The sequence below is a fragment of the Camelus dromedarius genome, chromosome 15, assembly GCF_036321535.1.
Source record: "Camelus dromedarius isolate mCamDro1 chromosome 15, mCamDro1.pat, whole genome shotgun sequence".
In the NCBI taxonomy this organism is placed as follows: domain Eukaryota; kingdom Metazoa; phylum Chordata; class Mammalia; order Artiodactyla; family Camelidae; genus Camelus; species Camelus dromedarius.
Genome location: NC_087450.1, coordinates 47547938 through 47568920, shown reverse-complemented (window position 1 = coordinate 47568920; position 20983 = coordinate 47547938). Strand labels below are relative to the sequence as shown.

At 35.5% G+C, this 20983-nt stretch overlaps 1 protein-coding gene across 4 annotated transcripts in view; it reads right to left on the bottom strand.

Annotated features, from left to right (window-relative positions):
• ITSN2 (intersectin 2) overlaps nucleotides 1-20983 on the bottom strand; it is a 132343-nt gene that overhangs the window by 25402 nt on the left and 85958 nt on the right. For 3 of the 4 annotated variants that reach the window (XM_064494695.1, XM_064494697.1, XM_064494696.1), the window contains 9 exons: nucleotides 17986-18158; nucleotides 17537-17681; nucleotides 14781-14986; nucleotides 12728-12792; nucleotides 11664-11830; nucleotides 9384-9429; nucleotides 9180-9301; nucleotides 7316-7412; nucleotides 6728-6919 (listed from right to left, as the gene is read on the bottom strand). In XM_064494695.1, coding sequence (XP_064350765.1) covers nucleotides 6728-6919; nucleotides 7316-7412; nucleotides 9180-9301; nucleotides 9384-9429; nucleotides 11664-11830; nucleotides 12728-12792; nucleotides 14781-14986; nucleotides 17537-17681; nucleotides 17986-18158 — 1213 coding nt within the window. Of the gene's footprint in view, nucleotides 1-1769; nucleotides 5038-6727; nucleotides 6920-7315; nucleotides 7413-9179; nucleotides 9302-9383; nucleotides 9430-11663; nucleotides 11831-12727; nucleotides 12793-14780; nucleotides 14987-17536; nucleotides 17682-17985; nucleotides 18159-20983 lie in introns of those variants that run through there. The other variant, XM_064494698.1, reaches the window with a different exon arrangement.

The following is a 20983-nucleotide window of genomic DNA, read 5'->3' as shown; positions in this document are numbered from 1 at the left end:
TACCTATAAAAAGAAAATATAATGAGGTAATGTATCTGAGGACCTTAGAAAGGTATCCAGATCAGTAAGTACTCAATAAAGAGCACTTTTCATCTTTTTTTACTGGCATGAGAGATGGTTTTACAGCTATAACTTCATTATTTTATTAAAATGGTGGCAATAATAGCACAACGATCTTTCTCCTCCTAGAACCTTTGTTTCCTGTCTTCAGGGGTTCCTTTCACTCCCCAACACTTTACTGCTGATACTCTCAAAGGTCTGATTTTCTCCCCAAGTCATCTCATTTACTCTCACTGGCTCAAAAACCATCAATATGCATTCATGCCACCAGCTGATGTCCATCTGATGCTGTGTATCCTAATTATATCTGACTACCTGCTAGACGAGTCTGTCTGGATGTCCCACAGGTGCTCTGTAGTCAAAACTGCACTCATCTTCTTCCCCCAACTCTGATTCTTCACTGTAGCTGGTGGCATCATGATTCCACCCTGTCCCCAAACCTGGGAATCAAACTGATCCCTCACCTGCCCACACATCCCAACAATTCCCTGCTCCTGCCAATTTCCCCTCAGAAATAATTCTTAACTCTGTCTCATCACTTTTTCTCCACCTTGGCTTCATATCAGAATCATCTGGGGAGCTCTGAAAAATCCCCACGCCCAGGCTGCACTGCAGGCCATTTAAATCGGGACTCAGGCATCAACAGCGTTTTAAAGCTCCCCAGGTGCTTCCACTGAGCAGCCAAGCCAGGGAAACCCTGGTTTAGCCTTTCGTCTGCTTCTCAAACCTCAACTTGCAGTGTCCCTGGCTTTCCACATCCTCTCCAGCAAGATTGAACTGCTTACACTCGCACCTCTCCTCCTCCACCCGGGCTGCTGCTTGTCTCCGTCGTCCTCTCCACGTCCCACTCTCCAACTTGGCTTCCTCCTACTTCTATGGATCTGGCAGTTGCCTCCTCCAGGAAGTCTTCTCTAACACACCAATCTACAGTTGAATTAGGTTTTCCCTCCTCTGTACTCTCTTGGTGCCCAGTAAATACATATTACTGTGCTCAGCATGCTGTTTTACAGTGATCTGCTTATGTGCCTGCTCCCCTCACAGAGTAGGTACTGCCTGAGGCCAGGACCATCTGACACTCATTTTCATATTCTCAGCACCTAGTGCTCTGCATCTGCTTATGCAAATTCCCCACACATGTTAGGTGAATGACCTTCCCAAGACGAGGAAAAGTTTTTTGGAAAGACATTGATGGATGGGTTGGATTTTGATACATATTTTTTTCACTCAAGGTGAAACCACCAACTTGATTACTTAACACTCTGCTTCACTCTGATGCCCCCAAGCAGCCACTGCAGTTTCTTTTACTATATATAGACTCTTATTTTGTACTAAAAATGTCTTACTCTACATTTGCAGTGAGTATTAATCTGTAAATTCCTTCCAGTCATTTTAGAGGAAAAGTTGGAGTAAAAATCATAAATAACGTTACAGTCTGTTACTAGCCCAGGTTATATTTTCTTTCACTTTCAGATCAAAATTTATTTTGCTTTTGAGATACATATGCTTACCTATCTTGGATCAAAATATCTCAACCTTTACCACTTTAAAATTTCTTTTGTTCCCTGGGCTAAAAAACAATTTGCTATCCTGTACCCAGAGACTATGTTAAGGAAAAAGAGAAATTCTGAAGAAATTCAATCAGGACTACATACAAACAGTTAAAAATAAGGTTTAAAGGATGCTTCAAAAGAAATACACAATACAAGTAATGTAGTTTGTGCCCTTTTAATAAACACACTTGCATAGTTATATTACAATTTGTAAAAATAAAAACGGATTACTTCATGCCAAGCGTGCCCAGCATTTGCACAATCTCAATACCTTTAATACTATAGTTTTCAAGACACAAAATAAAAATTTAAGGCAAAAAAACAGCATTCGGCAACAACTTAACAATTCATGACATTACAGCAGCATCACAGCAGCATCCAGTAATGCCACTTTAGGCAAAAGTCTCAGGATTTCCACTGTAGTTTCTATTTACAAGAATTTATAACTTGGTAAAATTCATCCTAAGAAAACCTGGCAAATAAAGCTTTGGAGTGAGTGGATTTGGCATTTCTTTCTCTACTTTTCCTTCCCCCACTGTCTTTATTTTAAATTATCAGTTTTCATATTATATTTTAAAACACTAGAAGAGCTGTTACATTGTTTTAATAGCTTTATTATTTTTAAATGACTCCTTCAGATAAAGTTATAGAGGAAACTATACAACAAGTAGGGTTAATTTAAATCTTCAAATTTTCTTAAAAAATCAGCTTTGGTCTTAGAACTGATTTTTTTCTTTTCTGGAAAACCCATCAAGTTTAATCGCATACTTTGAAAATGATTATCACATGTTGTAATTTTAAAATAAACAGGTATTTTGATTCTTTACCTGCTACAGGGTTCAGATTTATCCAGCTGTGCTCCCATTCTAAAATTCTACATTCCTGATAAACTCCTTCTAATGTGGTTTTCTAAGCAAATTGAAAGCTGCCTCATACTGAATAAGGAAGAGAGCAAATACGTGGCTGAATATGAGGTATTGCAAAGGATTGCATGCTTTTTAAGGACAGGTTATATTATGTCATACCATTTCCTTTACTTTAAGCTTCCTCTCAAATATAGACAAAAATACCTAAACAAAGACATTATTTCTGTAAATACAGTAAATTTATTTTCCAGACAGACACTCAGCTTAAATATGCCATTATGTGATTTAGTCCATAGGTACCTGATGAATATATTATTTTCAAGTTGATTATAGACACTAAACTCTATCTGAATGTCATTCTTAATAATCTGTATCAGTGTAAAAGTGAAGCACTTTGAGCTATAAAAATACCTTTGAAATAATTTATCAGTGTACTAAATAAGCCCAAATTCAAAATTATAAAGAGAAAATGTGGTACCAAATCATGTAGCTAATTAAGTGGTCTAATTTCTAGCTTCAGGGTTTAAAATGGATTTAAAGTAACTGCCTTTAACCTGAACCCAATTAATGGGTGCAAAAGCAGTGAGTTCAGAAAATAAAAGGAAAGACCAAGTTATCCATACAATTTGGAAGATCAGCTGAATTCACAAGGACTCAATCTTTGTGCTGTTCCCTTTAGTGACTGCCACCTGTACAGTGGTACTATTGCTTTCCTATTAATGTCATATTTTATAAAAGTATCATGATGACGCCAGATGCCAAAAATTGAGGTGTTCTAATAACTAGAAATCCCTGCCTCAGGGAGCACACATACATATCACCACCGTACAGCCCAATGACGTGAAGTATTCTGGAGCACAGACATCTGAACTTTGCAAAGTTCTAACTAAAACCGTTGATTCTTTCTCAAGTGTTGTAAAGTTATGATTTGGGCAAAGTATGACTGAAATCACTCTTTCATAATGTATAGGCACATTAACATAAATATTGCACAAAATATGCCTCTAACTTAAACTCAGAGGTATAAAAACATATTTCACTCTTCTTAAAGAACTCTGTGAGGAAAAAGACTCTGATTGTATGTACACTTTTCCTGATAATACTTGGACATTCATAAACAGTAGATTGCACTGCAGTTTGTAAACATTTTAAATTGCATAAACTTCTCATTGATTTTCAAATATAGTTTAATACTGTCCACTAAAACTCTTTTTTGTTTCAGCTAAGCACTCTCACATTTATTAGTTTATAACAATGTTTATTATCTTTAAAGTGTCTTCCACTCAAGGAAAAGAAGTAAAATCCTATGCCAAAGTAGCCAATGTGGTTGAAGAATAGGTATTAGCCAGAGAATATGGATGGTAAACCAATCCTCTAGCCTCAAAGCAGCTTCTCGGACATAGAGGAATGCTCCTCACACATCTTTCCTTCACTTGAATCTACTCCCAACTAGACAGAGTCTGTATGCCTGCTTCAGGGGCATTTAAAGTCTTCAGGATTCCTCATGATCTTTACTAAATACATTAAGAAAAACGTCAACTAGTGTCCTTTTGTGACCTTGGACATGTAGTCACCTAATTAAAATAGATAACATGAATTCTGACTCTCAAATGTATAGACATAAATGCTCTGTCTAAGATAGGGCAGGTTTCATATCTCATGATCAATGATGGGAGCCTTTCATTCCTCAAAAATAATCCATTTTTAGGTCATCAATAAAGCAACAACTAACCACTGCAGCACACGATGCAGTATCTTCATGAGCCCAGAGCACACAGAGATCCCAAGGGAACTCCCACAGGACAGTGCTCATTCTTGGGCCACTGAAACAGATAAAATACATCCCATTCTGCATAATAGCACTGGGGAGGCAACTTTCCTCTTCCACGAAATAACAAAAGCTCCCTAAGTGTTATTGCTCCCACCCCAAAATACACAGTAAACAGAGAAAAGGATATATCCAATGCTTGGCCTTAAAAAAATTTAAATGTTGGTACTCATAGTGGCATATTAGAAACTAGAATAATAAACAGTGCTTATTGGGGGACAAATCGCGTATTGAACCAATTAAGAGCTCACTGTGATTAGGATTAGATCAAACATAACAGCAAAATATAAGCAATTCTGAATTCTGCAATGAATATACATGTTGCAATAACATTAGAAAAGCACGGCAGCCCATTCCAAACCAGCGAGAATAGTTTGTGCAAATAGTGGGTCTTTGTGTGTTTGAACTCCCACCATGTTAAGGGCAAACTCAATATGCATGCTAATGACCTACAATTACCAAATTAAAAAGGAAGAAAAAAGCTAAAGGATGCCAGAGTGAACAGCAGGGAAAGCCACACAAAGACCCACTATCCTTTAACTTGTTACAAATAAGTTTTAACTGTAAATTAGAAACACAAAGAAATAATCACAAGTGGCTCTAACATTCGAACGAAGTTAATGAATTGTGTAGGAGATATTTGATCAGGGCTGCCTGCCCTGCCTCCACGCTAGAGTCAAACTTGGATAGTGGGTCTCTGGGGTGCTTTCACACTGGAAGACAACATTGGGTCCTATAAAAAGAAAAATGAGGAATAAAATGAACATAAAGCAAATCAAGTGGGTGAAAAAAATTCGACTAATTACATGCAACATCAACTAAGCAAATTTGAACTATTAAAATTCTCAACCTTTGAAAAAATATCCTAACTACATAATAAATTGAAAATACTATTTATAAGGGCTCCAGAAACACAAATTACAGTCTAATATGCTACTCTAATACTCTTGCACTCCTGGCTGTTCTTCCTTTAGAACAGCTTTTATCTATTCTTTATAGCCATTATTATATAAGACTTAATTGGAAAAAAGTGTTCCACCACTGGGAAACAAGATAAACAACAACAAAACATTTGGAAAACTATCACTTTACATTGCAGACACTATAAAAGCCAAATGTAATGACATACTGGAATGCCTCCAGGGATCACTTAACCAAAGATTTTCCAGACCCAATAGGTATGAAAAGTACTTTCCTCTCTCAGGTCCAGGAAAGACACCTAAGGTATTCCTAATTAATCAGATAAACCAGTCAGCACTGAAAACTGCCAAACCATCAGCAGGGTTTAAAAATGGTTGTTCATTTTGGTAATCCAAATTGTTATAATTTTCTTTACTACCTCTCCTAAAACCCTGATATATTTTGGGGAATGCTCAAACCATAAAAAACTGGATTCCACCTCCAAACCGGGAAATTCAGTTGCTTTATCTAAAGGAAAGTCTTCTCTCAAAATCAGAATTATCTTTACACGCTCTAGAGTGAAAATAATGCACTAATATTTCAAAATTATAGATACAGTACAAAGTAAATTCATAACACTTGCAATGAATCATAAACATCTCATCTTTGGGTTACCATTTATATGTTCTTAGAAGCTAAGTTAAAATGAAAGGCTAAAGCTTTTAGATAATTTCACAAGAATGATAAAGATACAAATCATGCTGTATTTTATTTTAAAAAAAAGACAAAAAAATCAAAAGGATGGGCAAAAGTGACATCCATCTTATAAAGGTAACAAATATTTCCAAGTATGGCTTATTCTCTAATTATTAATACCGTCAAATATAAGAAAGGCTAGGTAACTACCAAGAGATAATTTTATGTAACACCAAATCTCATCCTTTGAGAGCTGGACCTTAATCTAAAAATAGTGAAGCAGATCTTGATTCATGTATCTCTTGTGGAATACGTTATCTATCTAAAAAGAATCACCTGATGAGAGTTTTGTAAACAAACTATTTATAAAATAAATTTTAAAATTTTCTTTTAAATTTTCTTCTAACCTGAATGATACATCAAAATGTAGGAAATAAATGAGAAGGTTGCCAAATTAATAGCACCTGTACACTAAAAGGGTCCTTTTGAATAGGACAATAGGGTAATTGCTGGCTACTTTTTATTAAGATGAAAAAGGCTGGTAGAAAGGGAAGACCACAATCCTAACAAAGAATCTGTAAAAGAATTACAACTTTTTTCAGATAAAGTCTGTTAGTAAGGTCTGAAGCTAGGAAAAAAGTATTTAAAATAAAGCAGTATAATTTTTGATTTTGTGAAGTTTCCTTTTATATTTTCTTACTCTAAGCATTAATATACATTTGCTAAGAGTGCTGAGTTTAAGATCTGATGCATAACAGTAATGAATGCAGTGCTGCATATTAAAGCTTTTGCACCAGTTAAGAAGTAAATAGTTTGACATTACTCACACTGTTGACTTGGATCTGTGTCTGTCGTCATCTTGACATAGTTTGAAGGAAAAAGACCAGTCACCCCATTGATTTCTCCTTGCCACCAGTCAGGATCATCTTTGTTCAAAACATTAATAAGTTGTCCCTTGGAGAAATTTAGCTCATCCTCATTATTCGCTACATAGTCATACATGGCGATCACCTGACACACTACCAGAAAAAGAACAACAAAGTAACACATTAAACAAAATAATTATTCCTATAAGGATCACACATAAAAATACGGCTAAAATTTCCCTTTAGCTGTTCTCTCCCACTCTCCTTCCCCTGTTGCCTGTCTTATAAAAACAAGAATTTTTCCAACTGCAGTTAGAAATCAAAGTGAACTGCTTTGCTTTAAAGTATGATGGCCTAGCAATTTAAAAATTTCAAGGAGTGAGGTGGTTCAAGTATCACTGAATAGTTGGAATTATAAAATTACTTTGAGGCAGAGGTAAGGAAAGGAAAAATTTAAAAATATTTTTCAAAGAATCAGCTCATCTAAGAAGTTGCTGAGTTTTAACAAAACTTCTCTAAGATGAAATACAAGTTAACCCATTTCCATACCAGGATGAAAGGCAGGTGTAGTTCTTTCACTACTTGGACCCAGAAGTTTAACATGGCTGGCAGGAAACCATCCTTTCTGTCGCTTTTTTCCTCTGGCCTACAAAATTAGCAAATAAGTAAGTAAATAAATTATATATATAAAAAAGATGAGACTAAAGACAATTATTGAGACATAAACTAAAAATGAGAAAAACTCTGGCTGTGTAGTAAAGAATTTAACTTTGTCCAAAGAGAGGTCTGATCTTTGCATTTGGCTGCTGGAAGGTAATCTCTAAACCTCTGGAATGTCTTGACTGTTAACAGTGTCTCAGTTTACATGGGGGCCTTAACTATACCATATAGTCTAATAACATGACTTATGGTGGGAACTCTGGGTCACATTGTATGAACACGGCCTCTGGAGGGACTGGAGACTGAGTTAGGCCATGCAGGCAGTCAATCATGGCTATATGATAGAGCCCCAATAAAAACTCTGGAAACCAAGGCTCAAGTGAGCTTCTTTGCTCGGCAATACTCCATGTGTATTGTTGCCAGGAGGATTTAATGCTATCCATGGTTCCACTGGGAGAGGATGACTGGAAGCTCTGTGTTTGGAATCATCCTGAACTCTGCCCCATACAGCTCTTCCCTTGGCTAATTTTAATCTAAATCCTTTTGCTGTAATAAACCATAACCATGAGTAGAATAGCTTTCAGTGAGTTCTGAGTCCTTATGGCGAATTACTGAACTCAAGAGTGGCCTTGGGGACCTCCAAACTTACAATCAGCGTCAGAAGCGAGGTGTCTTGGGAACACCTGAATCCTGCACTGGCCGTCCAGGTCAATGGTAAACAACTGGAAGACTCAACATGCCTCTCAAAGCGCTGCTCAAAGTGCTATCTGTAGGAGTCTATTTGGAGATCTTCCAGGCTCAAAGTTCTTGCATATTTCACACAAACAGTATTTACAAACTAAAAAGACTTCTCAGGCATTCCCTTAGTAAGTTCAAGTCAATACCTAAATCGATACAGCTCACAGTAAATACCTCTTGGGGCTTTGTCAATAATTAATCAGGCAATCATAAATAAAATTTGTGGAAAGCCATGTTTCCCAGTTAGTTGGGTCAGTCATCAAAGCAAATCAGAAGTTGAAATTTCAGGGGGTTATTCAAGAAGACACTGAATTTTGAACCTCCACAGTTCTTTAGAAACTGTAAGACTCTGACTTGTAAGAATGAAGTTAAGTCAATCCTTCATATTACAATCATAAATCCAGCTCTTTTACCTGTCATCATCTGTTATCCTAAAATGCTTTTTAGTTTTAACCAGTAAGGAGATTATAGGAGTGAGAAATGAACTCTCTGTATCAAAACATATGCAATTACTGTCTCTGTTAACATTTTATGAAAAAAACCAGGCTTATTAACTCCTACTGTTTCTTTCCTTACACTGCTGGTTCAAAAATATAAGACTGTAGGGGGACAGCCCAATGGGTTGTTATTTTCTCAGCATACAACCTGGATTATGTTTTTTTGTTTTTTGTTTTTCTCCTAGAAGCTATACTGCAAGACTCGGGTTATCCCAGGCAAAGATGATGCTAAGCTTTCCTTTAAGAAGGTGACCTGTGGTTTATTAAAGCAGGTATTATTGGAAAACAATTATGTCCTTAGAGAAAATGATTCTTCATATTGTTATTTATAACATCAACTGTGCTAGAAATAAACAGGAAAAAGACTAGAGAGAAACATAATACCCTAAAATGATAGTATTCATTATCTCCAAGTGGTATGATTATAGGTGATCTAAATTTTTCATTAATCTTATTTTTCTAGTGAGCATGCATTACTTTTACAATAAAATTAATAAATGTTAATTAAAGATTATTACCTGTAACTCCCCTTGCCACCACCCACTTGTATTTTTCTTTAGAATTAATATCAACTGTCCTGGTGCAAGGCTAAGCTGTTCAGATCCAGAAGCCACGTATGCTGAAGTTACCTGAGCAATCTCTGAAAAGAAGAAAAATAAGAAACTATGAATTCAAGACTACTAAACACTTTAGTAGTTTTTCAGCTTCATTATTATACATACCAGGTTTCTTGTTTGATGTTCCAGATTTGCTAGCACTCCCAAAACTCTGTAAGGAAAAGATACACGGTTTTATCATTTTCTAATTCAGATGTGAAAGTACAAAGGCTATTTAGAATTAGAGATTTCTAATTTCCAGGATTCTTGTTTCTTTAAAGTAAGAGCAAAATGATGATTAACCTTATATTAATCAAGTAAGTTAAGAAACATATTTATGGGGAGATCTGGTTCTAACAGAATACATTACATACAAGTAGCTGATGTTGGCATCCAATGACTCAACAGGAGTAACTAATTTTCTGAATCTTTTCTGAATATTAAATGTGACCATCCAGGACAAAAACATTTCATTTATCGACGGGGCTAGCATCAATGCCCACCACATACAACGTATGTGCTCTGGGTCTGTTAAGGAATATGTGAGTTTTGTTCCTGCATAGGAAACAATGTTTCTATTTTTAATTTTTTGCCATGTTCCTCCTGAACCTGACCTAATAACAAAAAATGCATACTCTAGCAACCTGTGACCTGTTTGACTTTACAAGATAAGTTGGGCCAACCACATTTCCTCTTTTGGGGAATCTGAACAAGACAAGAGAAGGGGTTAAATTTTTTTTTTTTCTTAGTGAACACAGCTGTAGTAAAAGAACTGAAGCAGAGTCAGTTGATGGTAGTCAATAGCTAACATTTTTGAGTACTTACTATGTAACAAGTACTGTTCTAAGAATTTTACATATATTCACTTAGCTTATTTTGCAGTAACACTATAAGTAATTATCATTATCCCCAACTTACAGAGAAGGAAACAAGCACACAAAGGTGAAGTAACTTGTCCAAGGTCACCTAGCCTCTAAGTATTAGAGCCGGAAGCCAACCTAAGCAGTCTCAGTGTTTCTCAATGTGAGGTTTGTGGATCCCAGATGTCTGGGAGATAAAACTTTTCATAATAGTACTAAGACATTGTTATTCGCCTCTTTTGCTGTATTAACATTTACACGGGTGGGTAAAATTGCTGATGCCTTAGCATGAATTACAAAGGTGGTGCCAAATTATAACACTAGTAGCCATAGCACACAGCCACGCGCTCAAAGTGAAACAAAGCCAGTGTCACCTAAGAATGTCCTTGACCTAGCAGTAAAAATTTTATTAAATCTTAATCCTCAGATACACATCTTTTTAAAAGTCTGCTGCCTAAGTGAAGTGTGTCCGGAGATTTCTGCTGCACACTGAAGTACAAGAGTCGTCTCAAGGAACAGCCTCAGGTGATCAAACTATGAACTAAACTAGGTTTTTCATGAACAACATTTTTATTTGAAAGAATGACTTAATGACAAATTATTCCTACTTGAGATTTAGCAGACATCTGCTCAAAGATCAATGAAGTAAGTCTGCCACTTCATGCAAAAACTGCTGACAGGATTTTTACCAATGATAAAACTCAAGCTTTCAAGGGAAAACTGTACTTCTGTTTTCTTTCATATCTGTGTGGGGTTGAATTGTCTTCATATACTTCAACCAAAAGAACATGTTGCAACAGGATGAACATGGAAATGGTGTGAGACTTTAGCTGTCTTGAACTAAGCCAAACACTAACGAGATTTTTTTAAGTATAAAATAATAACCACTCTTCACTAAACTTTTTTTTGGGGGAGAGCAGGGGATATTACATAGTTGTTTTTCATTAAAAGCAAGTTATTTATGTTAACATACAATGGGTTTAATTTTGTTATTTCAAAATGAATTTATACATTTTTTTAAAATTTCAGTTTTAATTTCTAATATGGAAAATATCACTAGATATAACCCATATATTTTCAGAAACTTTCAAGTCCCCAGTAAATTTTAAGAATGTAAAAAGTTCCTGAAACCAGAAAGTCCGAGAGCTGCTGTACTATATATACTATATATATTGGTGAGACAAAAAGCAACAGGAACTCAGAGTGTGGGCTCAGTCACATTACTGTCACAGCCTTAAAGATTTACAGACTTCTTCAAGGTTGTTCCTTTGCAAGCCTCCCTGAATCCAAACCATTTTCTAACTTTCACTACCATGAGGCCCAGCCCTACCTATGGCTCTTGTTCTTAGGATTTCATGAAATCATTTCTCCCTTCTCTCTGTAACAGGATCCCCATAACAAACAGTATTTTACTGGAGCTACCCTAAGTAGTTTCCTTGTAACCAAAGCAGCCTGACCAAAACCATATACGTGTGTCTCTGTTTTAAATATGAACCTTGATCAACAGGAATGGAATGATTCTGTTTCTATATCAAAATAACGCTACCTCTTGATCTTTTGGTTTGACATAATTTGACGGAAAAATTCCAGTTCGATCGCCAATACTTCCTGTCCACCATTCTCCATCTTTCTGGGTCACCAATATTTCTTCACCTTCAGTGAAAGTCAAATCTCCAGGTTCTACACTTGAATATGGATAAAGTGCAATATACTCTGTAGGGAACAAAGCAAAAAGAAACTAATTTTGTTTGTAAGATTACAGATTATGTTAATCTCCAAGATCTTGAGTAAATTAAAAGACCTCGTGACTTAAGGAAACCTAAATGTAAAGAAACGTTAAGGTAGAAAACAGAATGAAGTAATTATTTAACAATTTCTTAGGAAAAGATTAAGTTTTTGATTTGTTATAAAGCTTTATTACAGGATTTTTTCCCCAGTTGTGTTATCATCACCATCATCATAATCATCATCATCATATCAGAGAATAACCCCAAAGCTACAAATGGTTATCAGTATCTCTACAGAGTCAAGACATGGAACAATTCATTTATAAACCTACTATTAAATAAAAATACTGTCTGAAGTAAGGTTAGAGAGCTTTCATCTGTCAGTACATGATGAAAATTAAGATAATCACTCAAATAACCCAAAGGGCTATACAAGTTTTCTTTGTAATATTTATGATAAAGTGTACCTTGATTTCAAATCCTCTTAATGATTTATGTGGTACACTGTAAAATGCAATTTGTGAACCTCTAAATGTACTGAAATTTACTTATATTTTAAACATCTATAACCTAGTATATAATAAATGGAAAACAAAATACTTCGTGCTATCTCACTGAAACACTTTTTATTAATGATCTTATTTATCGAGGCAGTCTACGCTGAATTTTTGTAGTACTGATTTTATAAAAGTGTCAAGTATCTTCAGCCATATATTTTTCTATATTCTTAATATTTGTGTGAAATAGAGAGGGAGCAGGTTTTCGTAACCTCACTTTAACACTGAAGGAAAAAAAGCAAGGGGAGTAACAACTGTAGGAAGTCAGATAACCAGTCAATCGCTAATTTGACGTCCATCTAATTTACAAATTGCCAAAAGCTCACCTTCTCCCACTGTACAGGCTGCAGAGGTAGGTTTCTTGTTTATAGCTGCATACAAAGCTTCTGGTCTGCCAAATAAACATACAAACAGGTAAGAAAAAATAGTGAAACAACAAAAAAAGACATCAACAAGCAAAAAAGCAAGAAAGGTGATGTGATGAACACAGCAGGTGTTGTGAGTACATTCTTTTAAGAGCCAAAATTAATTGAAATACTGTCTCAATACACAGGCTAGAAATAGCCTCATGTACAAAATTCTAGTGGATTAAGAACTGTCAAAGTTACAAACTTCAAAAAATTTTAAATCTATTAAAGTAATTTCAATATAATTTATAAATAGTTTTCTCAAATGTGAGATATTTTGCCTTTCTAAGGTAACTTAAAAGATACGATGCATTGGTAAATGGGCAATTACTTAGTAAAGCACATATGGGACTTGGCTTGGTTTAGGGAAAAACAAGGGTAATACATAACTTTTACTACTTGTTTAGAGCACAGTACATTTAAAAAATACATAACAATAACAGAACTTAATTTTTACATTTTTGTGGGGTTTTTTTATTTTTACATTTTGGAACATGTATAGCTTTTATTTCCAATTTAACCCAGGAAACTGTTTCAAAAACCTAGAAGACTGTGGAATTTAAGAACTAGATAGACATCTGTAGGATACAGGTGTCACAGGGCTCCCCAGGACCTGTGAGTAAATTATATAGTGAGACAGTTTTCAGGTGACCAGAGTGGAACCTTACGACATGGGCACGCTGAATGAACTGCCTTATTTAGTGCAGAATTCTCTGTTACTGCAGGTTTTCAAGTTACATGCCTTACCTGTTAGAAAAGATCGGTAACTGAACAACAAGTTGGGAGAAATGTCCTTAAAGGCATTTAAACTTAATCTCTTTGTGTTGAAGTTTTCCTTCCCCGTAACATGTTATGGAGTTTACATGAGATGTTTCTATAAAGGATGGAGCGCAGTGCCAGTCTACACATCAGCCATGTACTACTGTTGTATTCTATGTCCGACTGAAAAGTAAATTCCTGCATTTGAACTAAAAACTGATATACAGAATCTTAGCACTGAAAGGATTCTTAAAGATTTTTTTAGTTTATTATTTTCATTCAATCAATTAAAAAGCTAAAGGCCAAGTGGGTTATCCCACACAGTCTGGTAAAAACAGCAGAATCAGAACTCGAGGCTCTTTATTTCCAAAGACCCCTGTTCCTTTTCGTTAAATCATATTGCTTTTCTATTTAGATCAACTTCCATATAAAACACAAGCAACAGTTACCCACAGCTGTATTACAGCACTTAAAAGTCTTTGTATTAAAGATGTTTGATGACCTGACTCCCCTACAGGCTGGGAAATAAAGGCCAGAGACCTTATCTGGTTTTGTTTTTTGGTTCATGTGAAAGTTCATTCATTTGGTTGTTCTTTCATTTGCTCCTCTCCTCAGTTGTGGAACTAATATGACTGAGCAGCTACTATGCATTAAGGTAAGATGCATTAGGTATGAAAAAACTGAAAAACGAACAAAAAAGATGTGGATCCCATGCTCCTGGGGCTTATGACCTAACAAAGGATATAGGCAAGGAGGTAAATAACTACAACCCAGTGTGTATGAGCAGTAAGGAAGGTGATGTTCAAGGACCTCTGGAGGCCCAGAGATGGGAAAGCCCCACTCTGGCAAAGGGGAGGCCTTCAGTAAAGATTCGTCTAAATATTGACAATTTATAGTAAACAATAAGGGAGAAATGCTCTAGAGGAAATGAAAAGTAACTTCTCTAATTGACCTGATGCTACAAAGAAAGCAGGAGATCTAAAATTTTAAGCACCCTGAAAACTTTAGGAATCTAAAGTAACCAGAATAAAAGATATTTTCAAACTAGTATGAATATCTGAAGCGTGACCTTTTTTTCACTCTAGGAATTACCCTTCTGATATTCGGACTCAAGCATAAACTTTTATTTCCTGCACAGCCAGTCAGATGACGGCTGACTCACCAGTGAAAACACCAACATCCACACCTTGTGTAAACACATAAAAATGCTTACTCTTCCCGCTTGACCTCACTCCCAGGGATGATTTTGACGTAGGATTTTGGAAACCATCCTCTTCCTCCATGCACCTCCCCAAACCACCAATTTTCTTGCTGCTCCAAGACAGTAATAACATCGTGTTTTGAGAAGTTCAAGTGGTTATCTTTCTTCGCAGTCCAGGAACAAAGGGCCTGTGCTTTTAGGTTTTCTACAACCTGTCCCTGTGAATACAAAATCACAAAATTAAAAAAAAAACAAAAACAACAGTAACCATGATTTCTGTTTCCTAGTATAAAACGTACTTACTGTTCAGATAGCAGACCATTTTGATGTGGTGGTGACTTATTATCAATGGTGACTTAAGATTACTAATCTACTAAGTAGCCTAGAATTATATATGACAGACAACCATCTGAATAGCCTTTTAAGACCCAACGCCTACCATTCAAGGAGACATCTTGGCCTTAAGCACCACTGGTAATGGGAGGTAAACACTGGATACTCAAGAAGTGTATTCACAGATCCATCAACTATATATCACAGAACAAATGAAAAGGGGAACCTTTTTTTCCCTCCAGTTTCCAAAGTCTCCTCACAGCAGCGGACTCTGTTTATTCCACTAGGAATCAAGATGCACTTGGGCTCAGCCTCCCTCCCTCCACTTTTCTGCTTTCTGTCTCTTAACTTCTTCATGTTCTTATTCAGCCTTCTTTCTTTCCCTCGTCTCTCAGAGGAAGGAGTGTTTTTGTTTTGCTGATAAGGCTAACCTCCTTACCTGTGCTCTAAACCTTCTCTTATGCCCTCTCATTTTCTAAAAATATTCCGTAACATTGTAAAGTCCCTCTCTTAAATCTTCAGTTTCTCCACTTCTCTATTTACGTCTACTTCTAACTTCCTTAAAGAAAGAACAGTCTTAAACTTGCTTTCCAGTTTCACCCCTCAATCCATTCTAATTTCAGTTCCCTACCCATCACAATACTGAACCTCTTAACAAGATTACTGATAACATCAGAGTCAAAAGCTTCTTGCAGGCCCTTACTTTCCCTGAACTCTGAACAATGCTGACATCACTAAAACCCCTGCAGTTCCTGAAGCTCACTCTCTGGTGACTGATGGCTCTTCTTTGGTCCAGTCCCTCTCCCTTCCTGTTTCACATAATTTCCTAAATAATCTAATTTATGCTTAAGACCTTTCAAATCTGTATCTTAATTGTAACTGTATCTTTTGAGCTCCAGCCTTGTAAACCAAGCTGCCTACTAGGCTTTCCCACCAGGCTGCACCTACTACAGATATTTAACCTGCATGCCTGAAATGTAGTCATTTTTAGAACCCTCCACGCCCACTTCTCCTGCACTGCACAATGATACCATCATCCTTTCAGCTACTTACCCTGAAGAGGTACCTTTAACTCCAACTTCTTCCTCACTTTCCACATTCAATGGATTCCTAACTTTATGCTGATTTCTAATACTCTTTTAAGTCTATCTCCTCTCCTATGTATTTTCATTACTATGGTATTGGTTCACACATCATCTGTCACTTAGCTATTGTAACATCCTCCCTTCCTTTGCTTTCTTCCACCCATCTGGCCTCTATACTACTGCCAGAGCTATCTTCCTAAAATATATCCTTGAACTCTCCTCTTAAAAACCTTTGTGGGCTTTCCACTGCCAGTTGCTAAGCACAGCATTAAATGCTTTGTAAATAAACCTCAACTCTTCTAACTTCACTTCTTAACCCTTTCTTCGAGTCCTATACATTAGTTACACTATAAACAATTCTTGTTTCCTGTAAACTCCTTGTGTTAATATGCCTCAGTGACTTTCCCCAAACTGTTCTTTCACAGGAATAACTTTCATTCTCTGTTTGATGAAATACTGCTCATTTTTGAATGTTCTACTCAAATGCCCTGCCTATTATGAAGCCTGTTGCAATTCCCACAGATTGAAATGAAATGCTCTCCCCTCTATATACCCCTCAAGACTTTGTAAAATATCTTTATTACAACATTTCTCATAAAGTTATTTATTTATGTTTGTGTTCATTAGATTATGACTTCTTAATGACAGAAGTTTTTTTTTCCCATTAAATTTCTAGCACATAATAAAATGTCTGGAACCTATGGTCACACAATAAACATTTCAGAGTGAAGGTGAAATCTGCAGGACTCTATTCTGATGAGGTCTGTGATTTCTTTTTAATAATGTTAATACAACAATACTTGCATCTTGGTTACATCTAAACAAGAGGCTAAATATATATATATAAACACAGTTCTCACATAAATGATTTATTTAAGGAAAAGAAACAACAAAAAAAATCCCCAAGCCCAAGCTTTTATATTAATTACAAATTAAGAACAATAAAATCAGATTTGTAAAAATTATATTTTGAATTTTTACATTAAAAAAATTTTTTGGAAGGAGTTAGTATTAGGTTTATTCATTTATTTTTAGAGGAGGTACTGGGGATTGAACCCAGAACCTCCTGCATGCTAAGCATGCGCTCTACCACTTGAGCTATACCCTCTCACACAAATTGTATTTTGAACTCAGAAATCTTAGCTGGTAGCAACTTGATACTATGAGAATAAATTGTTGAGAAACCTCTAATAATTTCTTCAACTTCATATCATATATAAATGCTAAGAACAGAAGCCAAACTCTGGTTAAAAGAATAAATGACACCTTTGTACAAAAATCTTCAGTCTATTTTACATGAACCAGGAGCAATGTCAAAGAACAAAGCACACAAAAATTAATGATACATACCTGTCCATGAATAGGTGATACAGATACAGGGGACACAGTGCGAGTAAAAGCTGACTTTTTCTGCCAAGATGTGTTAACAGTTAGGTTTGAAAACGATACATTTTGATAATCAGTCACTGATGCTGGTTGATTTGAAGAAAGTGATCTATAAACATAACAATTAGATATAAATATACTTAGTTGTTTAGAATCTAATGAAGTACTGCCATTTTATCCACCTGTATATAATATACATTGTGTTTAAATACAACTTATGGGAAAGATTCATAAACAAACTACTGACCTATGTTTTTATCTACCAAACTTCAGTATTAAATTTGAAACAAAAGGTGCTCGTAGAGAGTTCAGTACAGATACAATATGATTAAGTAGCAGGATGACACAAATATACGTATTAGGTATTCTTACATTTGCAGAGACATAAACTCCACTGTTAGCTAAAAACTTACTCAGAAGTTGAGGTAGCAGATAAAGATACTGTAGGAGGAAGTAAGGCCTTCTTAGGAGACACCGATTTTTCACTTGATGTCATTTTTTCTACATAGTTGCAAGGAAACCACCCAAAATTTCCTTGAAAACTACCATAAAGCCAGCCAGGTTCTCCTACGGTTTTTTCATCAACCTAGGGAAACAAAGAGAAGGGTTAACAGTGGTTAGAAAGCCACACATTTATGATGGGAATGGATGCAAACCACTGTCTAACAGCCAAATTTTCAGAATTAGAATTCAGAATTCAGGCCCATCTAACTAAATAGCAAAGGCATTTCCTACAAATTAATAGGTTACTATCTCTAACGATTGACAAGGTGTCTTTTTACATATTTTTAATTTTATCCAAGTTAATATATAAAAATAGTTTACAAAGACAAATAGCATTCTACAGGGCCTATGATAGAAGACCACATGCTCCTTATGCCCTGATTTCCACTCCTAATAGCACCTTGTCCTTCTTAGCTGTTTCTTCTGTATTATCTTCCACATTTCTAAATAATGTATTTATGCTGCTATTGTTTGAACTTCTCAATTTTAGACATTATCTATTGGTTTTTGGTTATAGAAAACAAAAATTTAACTCACGTTTACTGTATCCTCTTATTTTACTAATATTGCTATAACTTTTGGTTAAATTATATTCAATTTTTATATTATTATGACTATGTAAATTAATATTTACATCTGAGTCATGCAGTGTTCTGCTAATTACATTTCTAGTTTTGTAAACTTTCTATTTTCCTATGGTTACTCATCACTTCGTTTTTTGCTTTGTTTTCTCTGTTCCTATTAGAGGATTTTTGAACTCTCAAAGAGAACTAGAAAACTTTCTCCGCATACTATTTTTCACTGGTAAAACACATAGGTGATTTATAGTTTCACTTCTTCTCCCAGACATTTCCCTCCTACAGTCCAACATCCTCTGTCCTCACAGCAGCTCTTCTTCTGCTTCTTGGTCCTTTGTCCCTTGAACACTGATAATATCTCAAGTTTCATCACTGACTTTTACTTCATGCTACACAACTTCCAGAACAGGCCTCCTCATTCCTACAGTTTGATCAGTTCTTTTACAATAATGAATCTGAAATGAAAGCTATATTTGCAGAACTGACTTCTTGCCAAAGGGACAAGCCTATACTTTCAATTAATAAGACATCTTCAACTGGATGTCCCATAGGAACTTCCAACTTAAGTCTAAGATTGAACTTCTTTTCTCCCTTAATCTACTCCTTCTCCTAAATTCCTTATATCTCTGTAATTCTTACCAAAGACTTAATCATTTTAAATAAAAAAAATCTTTGGCTCTTACCTCTCTTACATTTCCCTATCCATACTCTGTTGATTTTGCCACTAAAAGGTTTTCTGAATTCTTTTTCAACCTTACACTCCTAACCTACTTCAGGCTTTTTCCGTTTCACAGCCAGATTATTGTAATCTTTACTCATCCTTCAAGATTCTGTTAATTGCCCCCAACCCAGGCCAGAATTATCTTAAACTACCATAATTAGCTTTGTTGTACTACATTATTCTTTATTTACATGTATTTCTTCAATTTGTGAGCCCTTTCATTGACACCCTTGCCCTGCATAATACTAATTTGCTAAAGTCATGAACAAATTAATATGCCAACTGCATCTCTGTTCTCCAGTACATTTTCTACACTCTTCAGATGACCCTTCTAAAACAGATTTGACAGCAGAATTCAAATCATGTAGAATTTGTATGGCAAATGACTCTGTATCCATTTAGATTTTTAAAAATAAGTTTCTGAGGTATAACAAACATATAAAATTCACATTTAAGGTATTAAATTTGTTAAGTTTTGACATATGTATACACTTGTGAAAAATCACCACAATCAAGATAATAAACACATCCATCACCCCCGAATATTTCTTCTTGCTCCACTGAAAGCACTCCCTTCCACTTCTCCACATGACTCTTGCCTCATTATCCAGGAAAGCACTGGTCTGCTTTTTGTCATTAAAGATTACTCTGCATGTTCTAGAACTTTCTATAAACAAAATCACACAATACATATCCTTTTTCCTTTTGGTCTGACTCCTTTTACTCAGCCTACTGTTTATTATTATTTTGAGATCCATCCATGTTGTAGTGAATGTGAATAGTTCCATCTGATTACTGAGTAGTATTACATTGTATGGATGTACCACCATTTGTTTATCTGTTTATACCTACTGATGGACATTTGAACTGTTTTTGGCTATTACAGTTAAAGTCACAATGAACATCTGTTTTTGTACGGACATAATGTTTTCAATTCTCTTAAGTAAAGATCTAGGAGTGGCATGGCTGGCTCATGTGGTGGATCCACGTTTATCTTGTTACAATAACAGCTTTATTGAGATAAAATTCACCATACAATCCTCCCATTTAAAGTATACAAATCAATGAATTTTAGTATATTCAGTTGTGCAATCATTACCACAATCAACTACTGTTTGATGGAGAACAGTCTCCATCAGAAAGAAACCTCGTATTATGTTGTATCTAAGAAATCCTTAAGCAACTCAAAGTCATAAGGATTTTCTCCAATGTTTTCTTCTAGAAGTTCTACAGTTTTAGGTTTTACATTTCAGGATTTACATTTGATCTATGTTGAGCTAATTTTTATATATGTTGTAAGCAATTAGCCAAAATTCATTTTTGTTTATATGGATAGCTAATTGTTCCAGTATTATTTGCTTTTTTGAAAAGAGTATCCCTTCTCAACTGAACTGCCTTTGTAAAAATCAGTTATATAAATATAGAGATGTAGATCTCTTTACCTATTCTGTTCCACTGATCTATTTACCTAACTGGATATTAATACCACACCATCCTGATTACTGTAACTTTACAATACACCTGATAATCAGGTAGCATAAGGCCTTCAACTTTGTTCTACTTTTTCTAAAGTTGTTTTGGCTATGAATCAGCTTGTCAATCTCTACC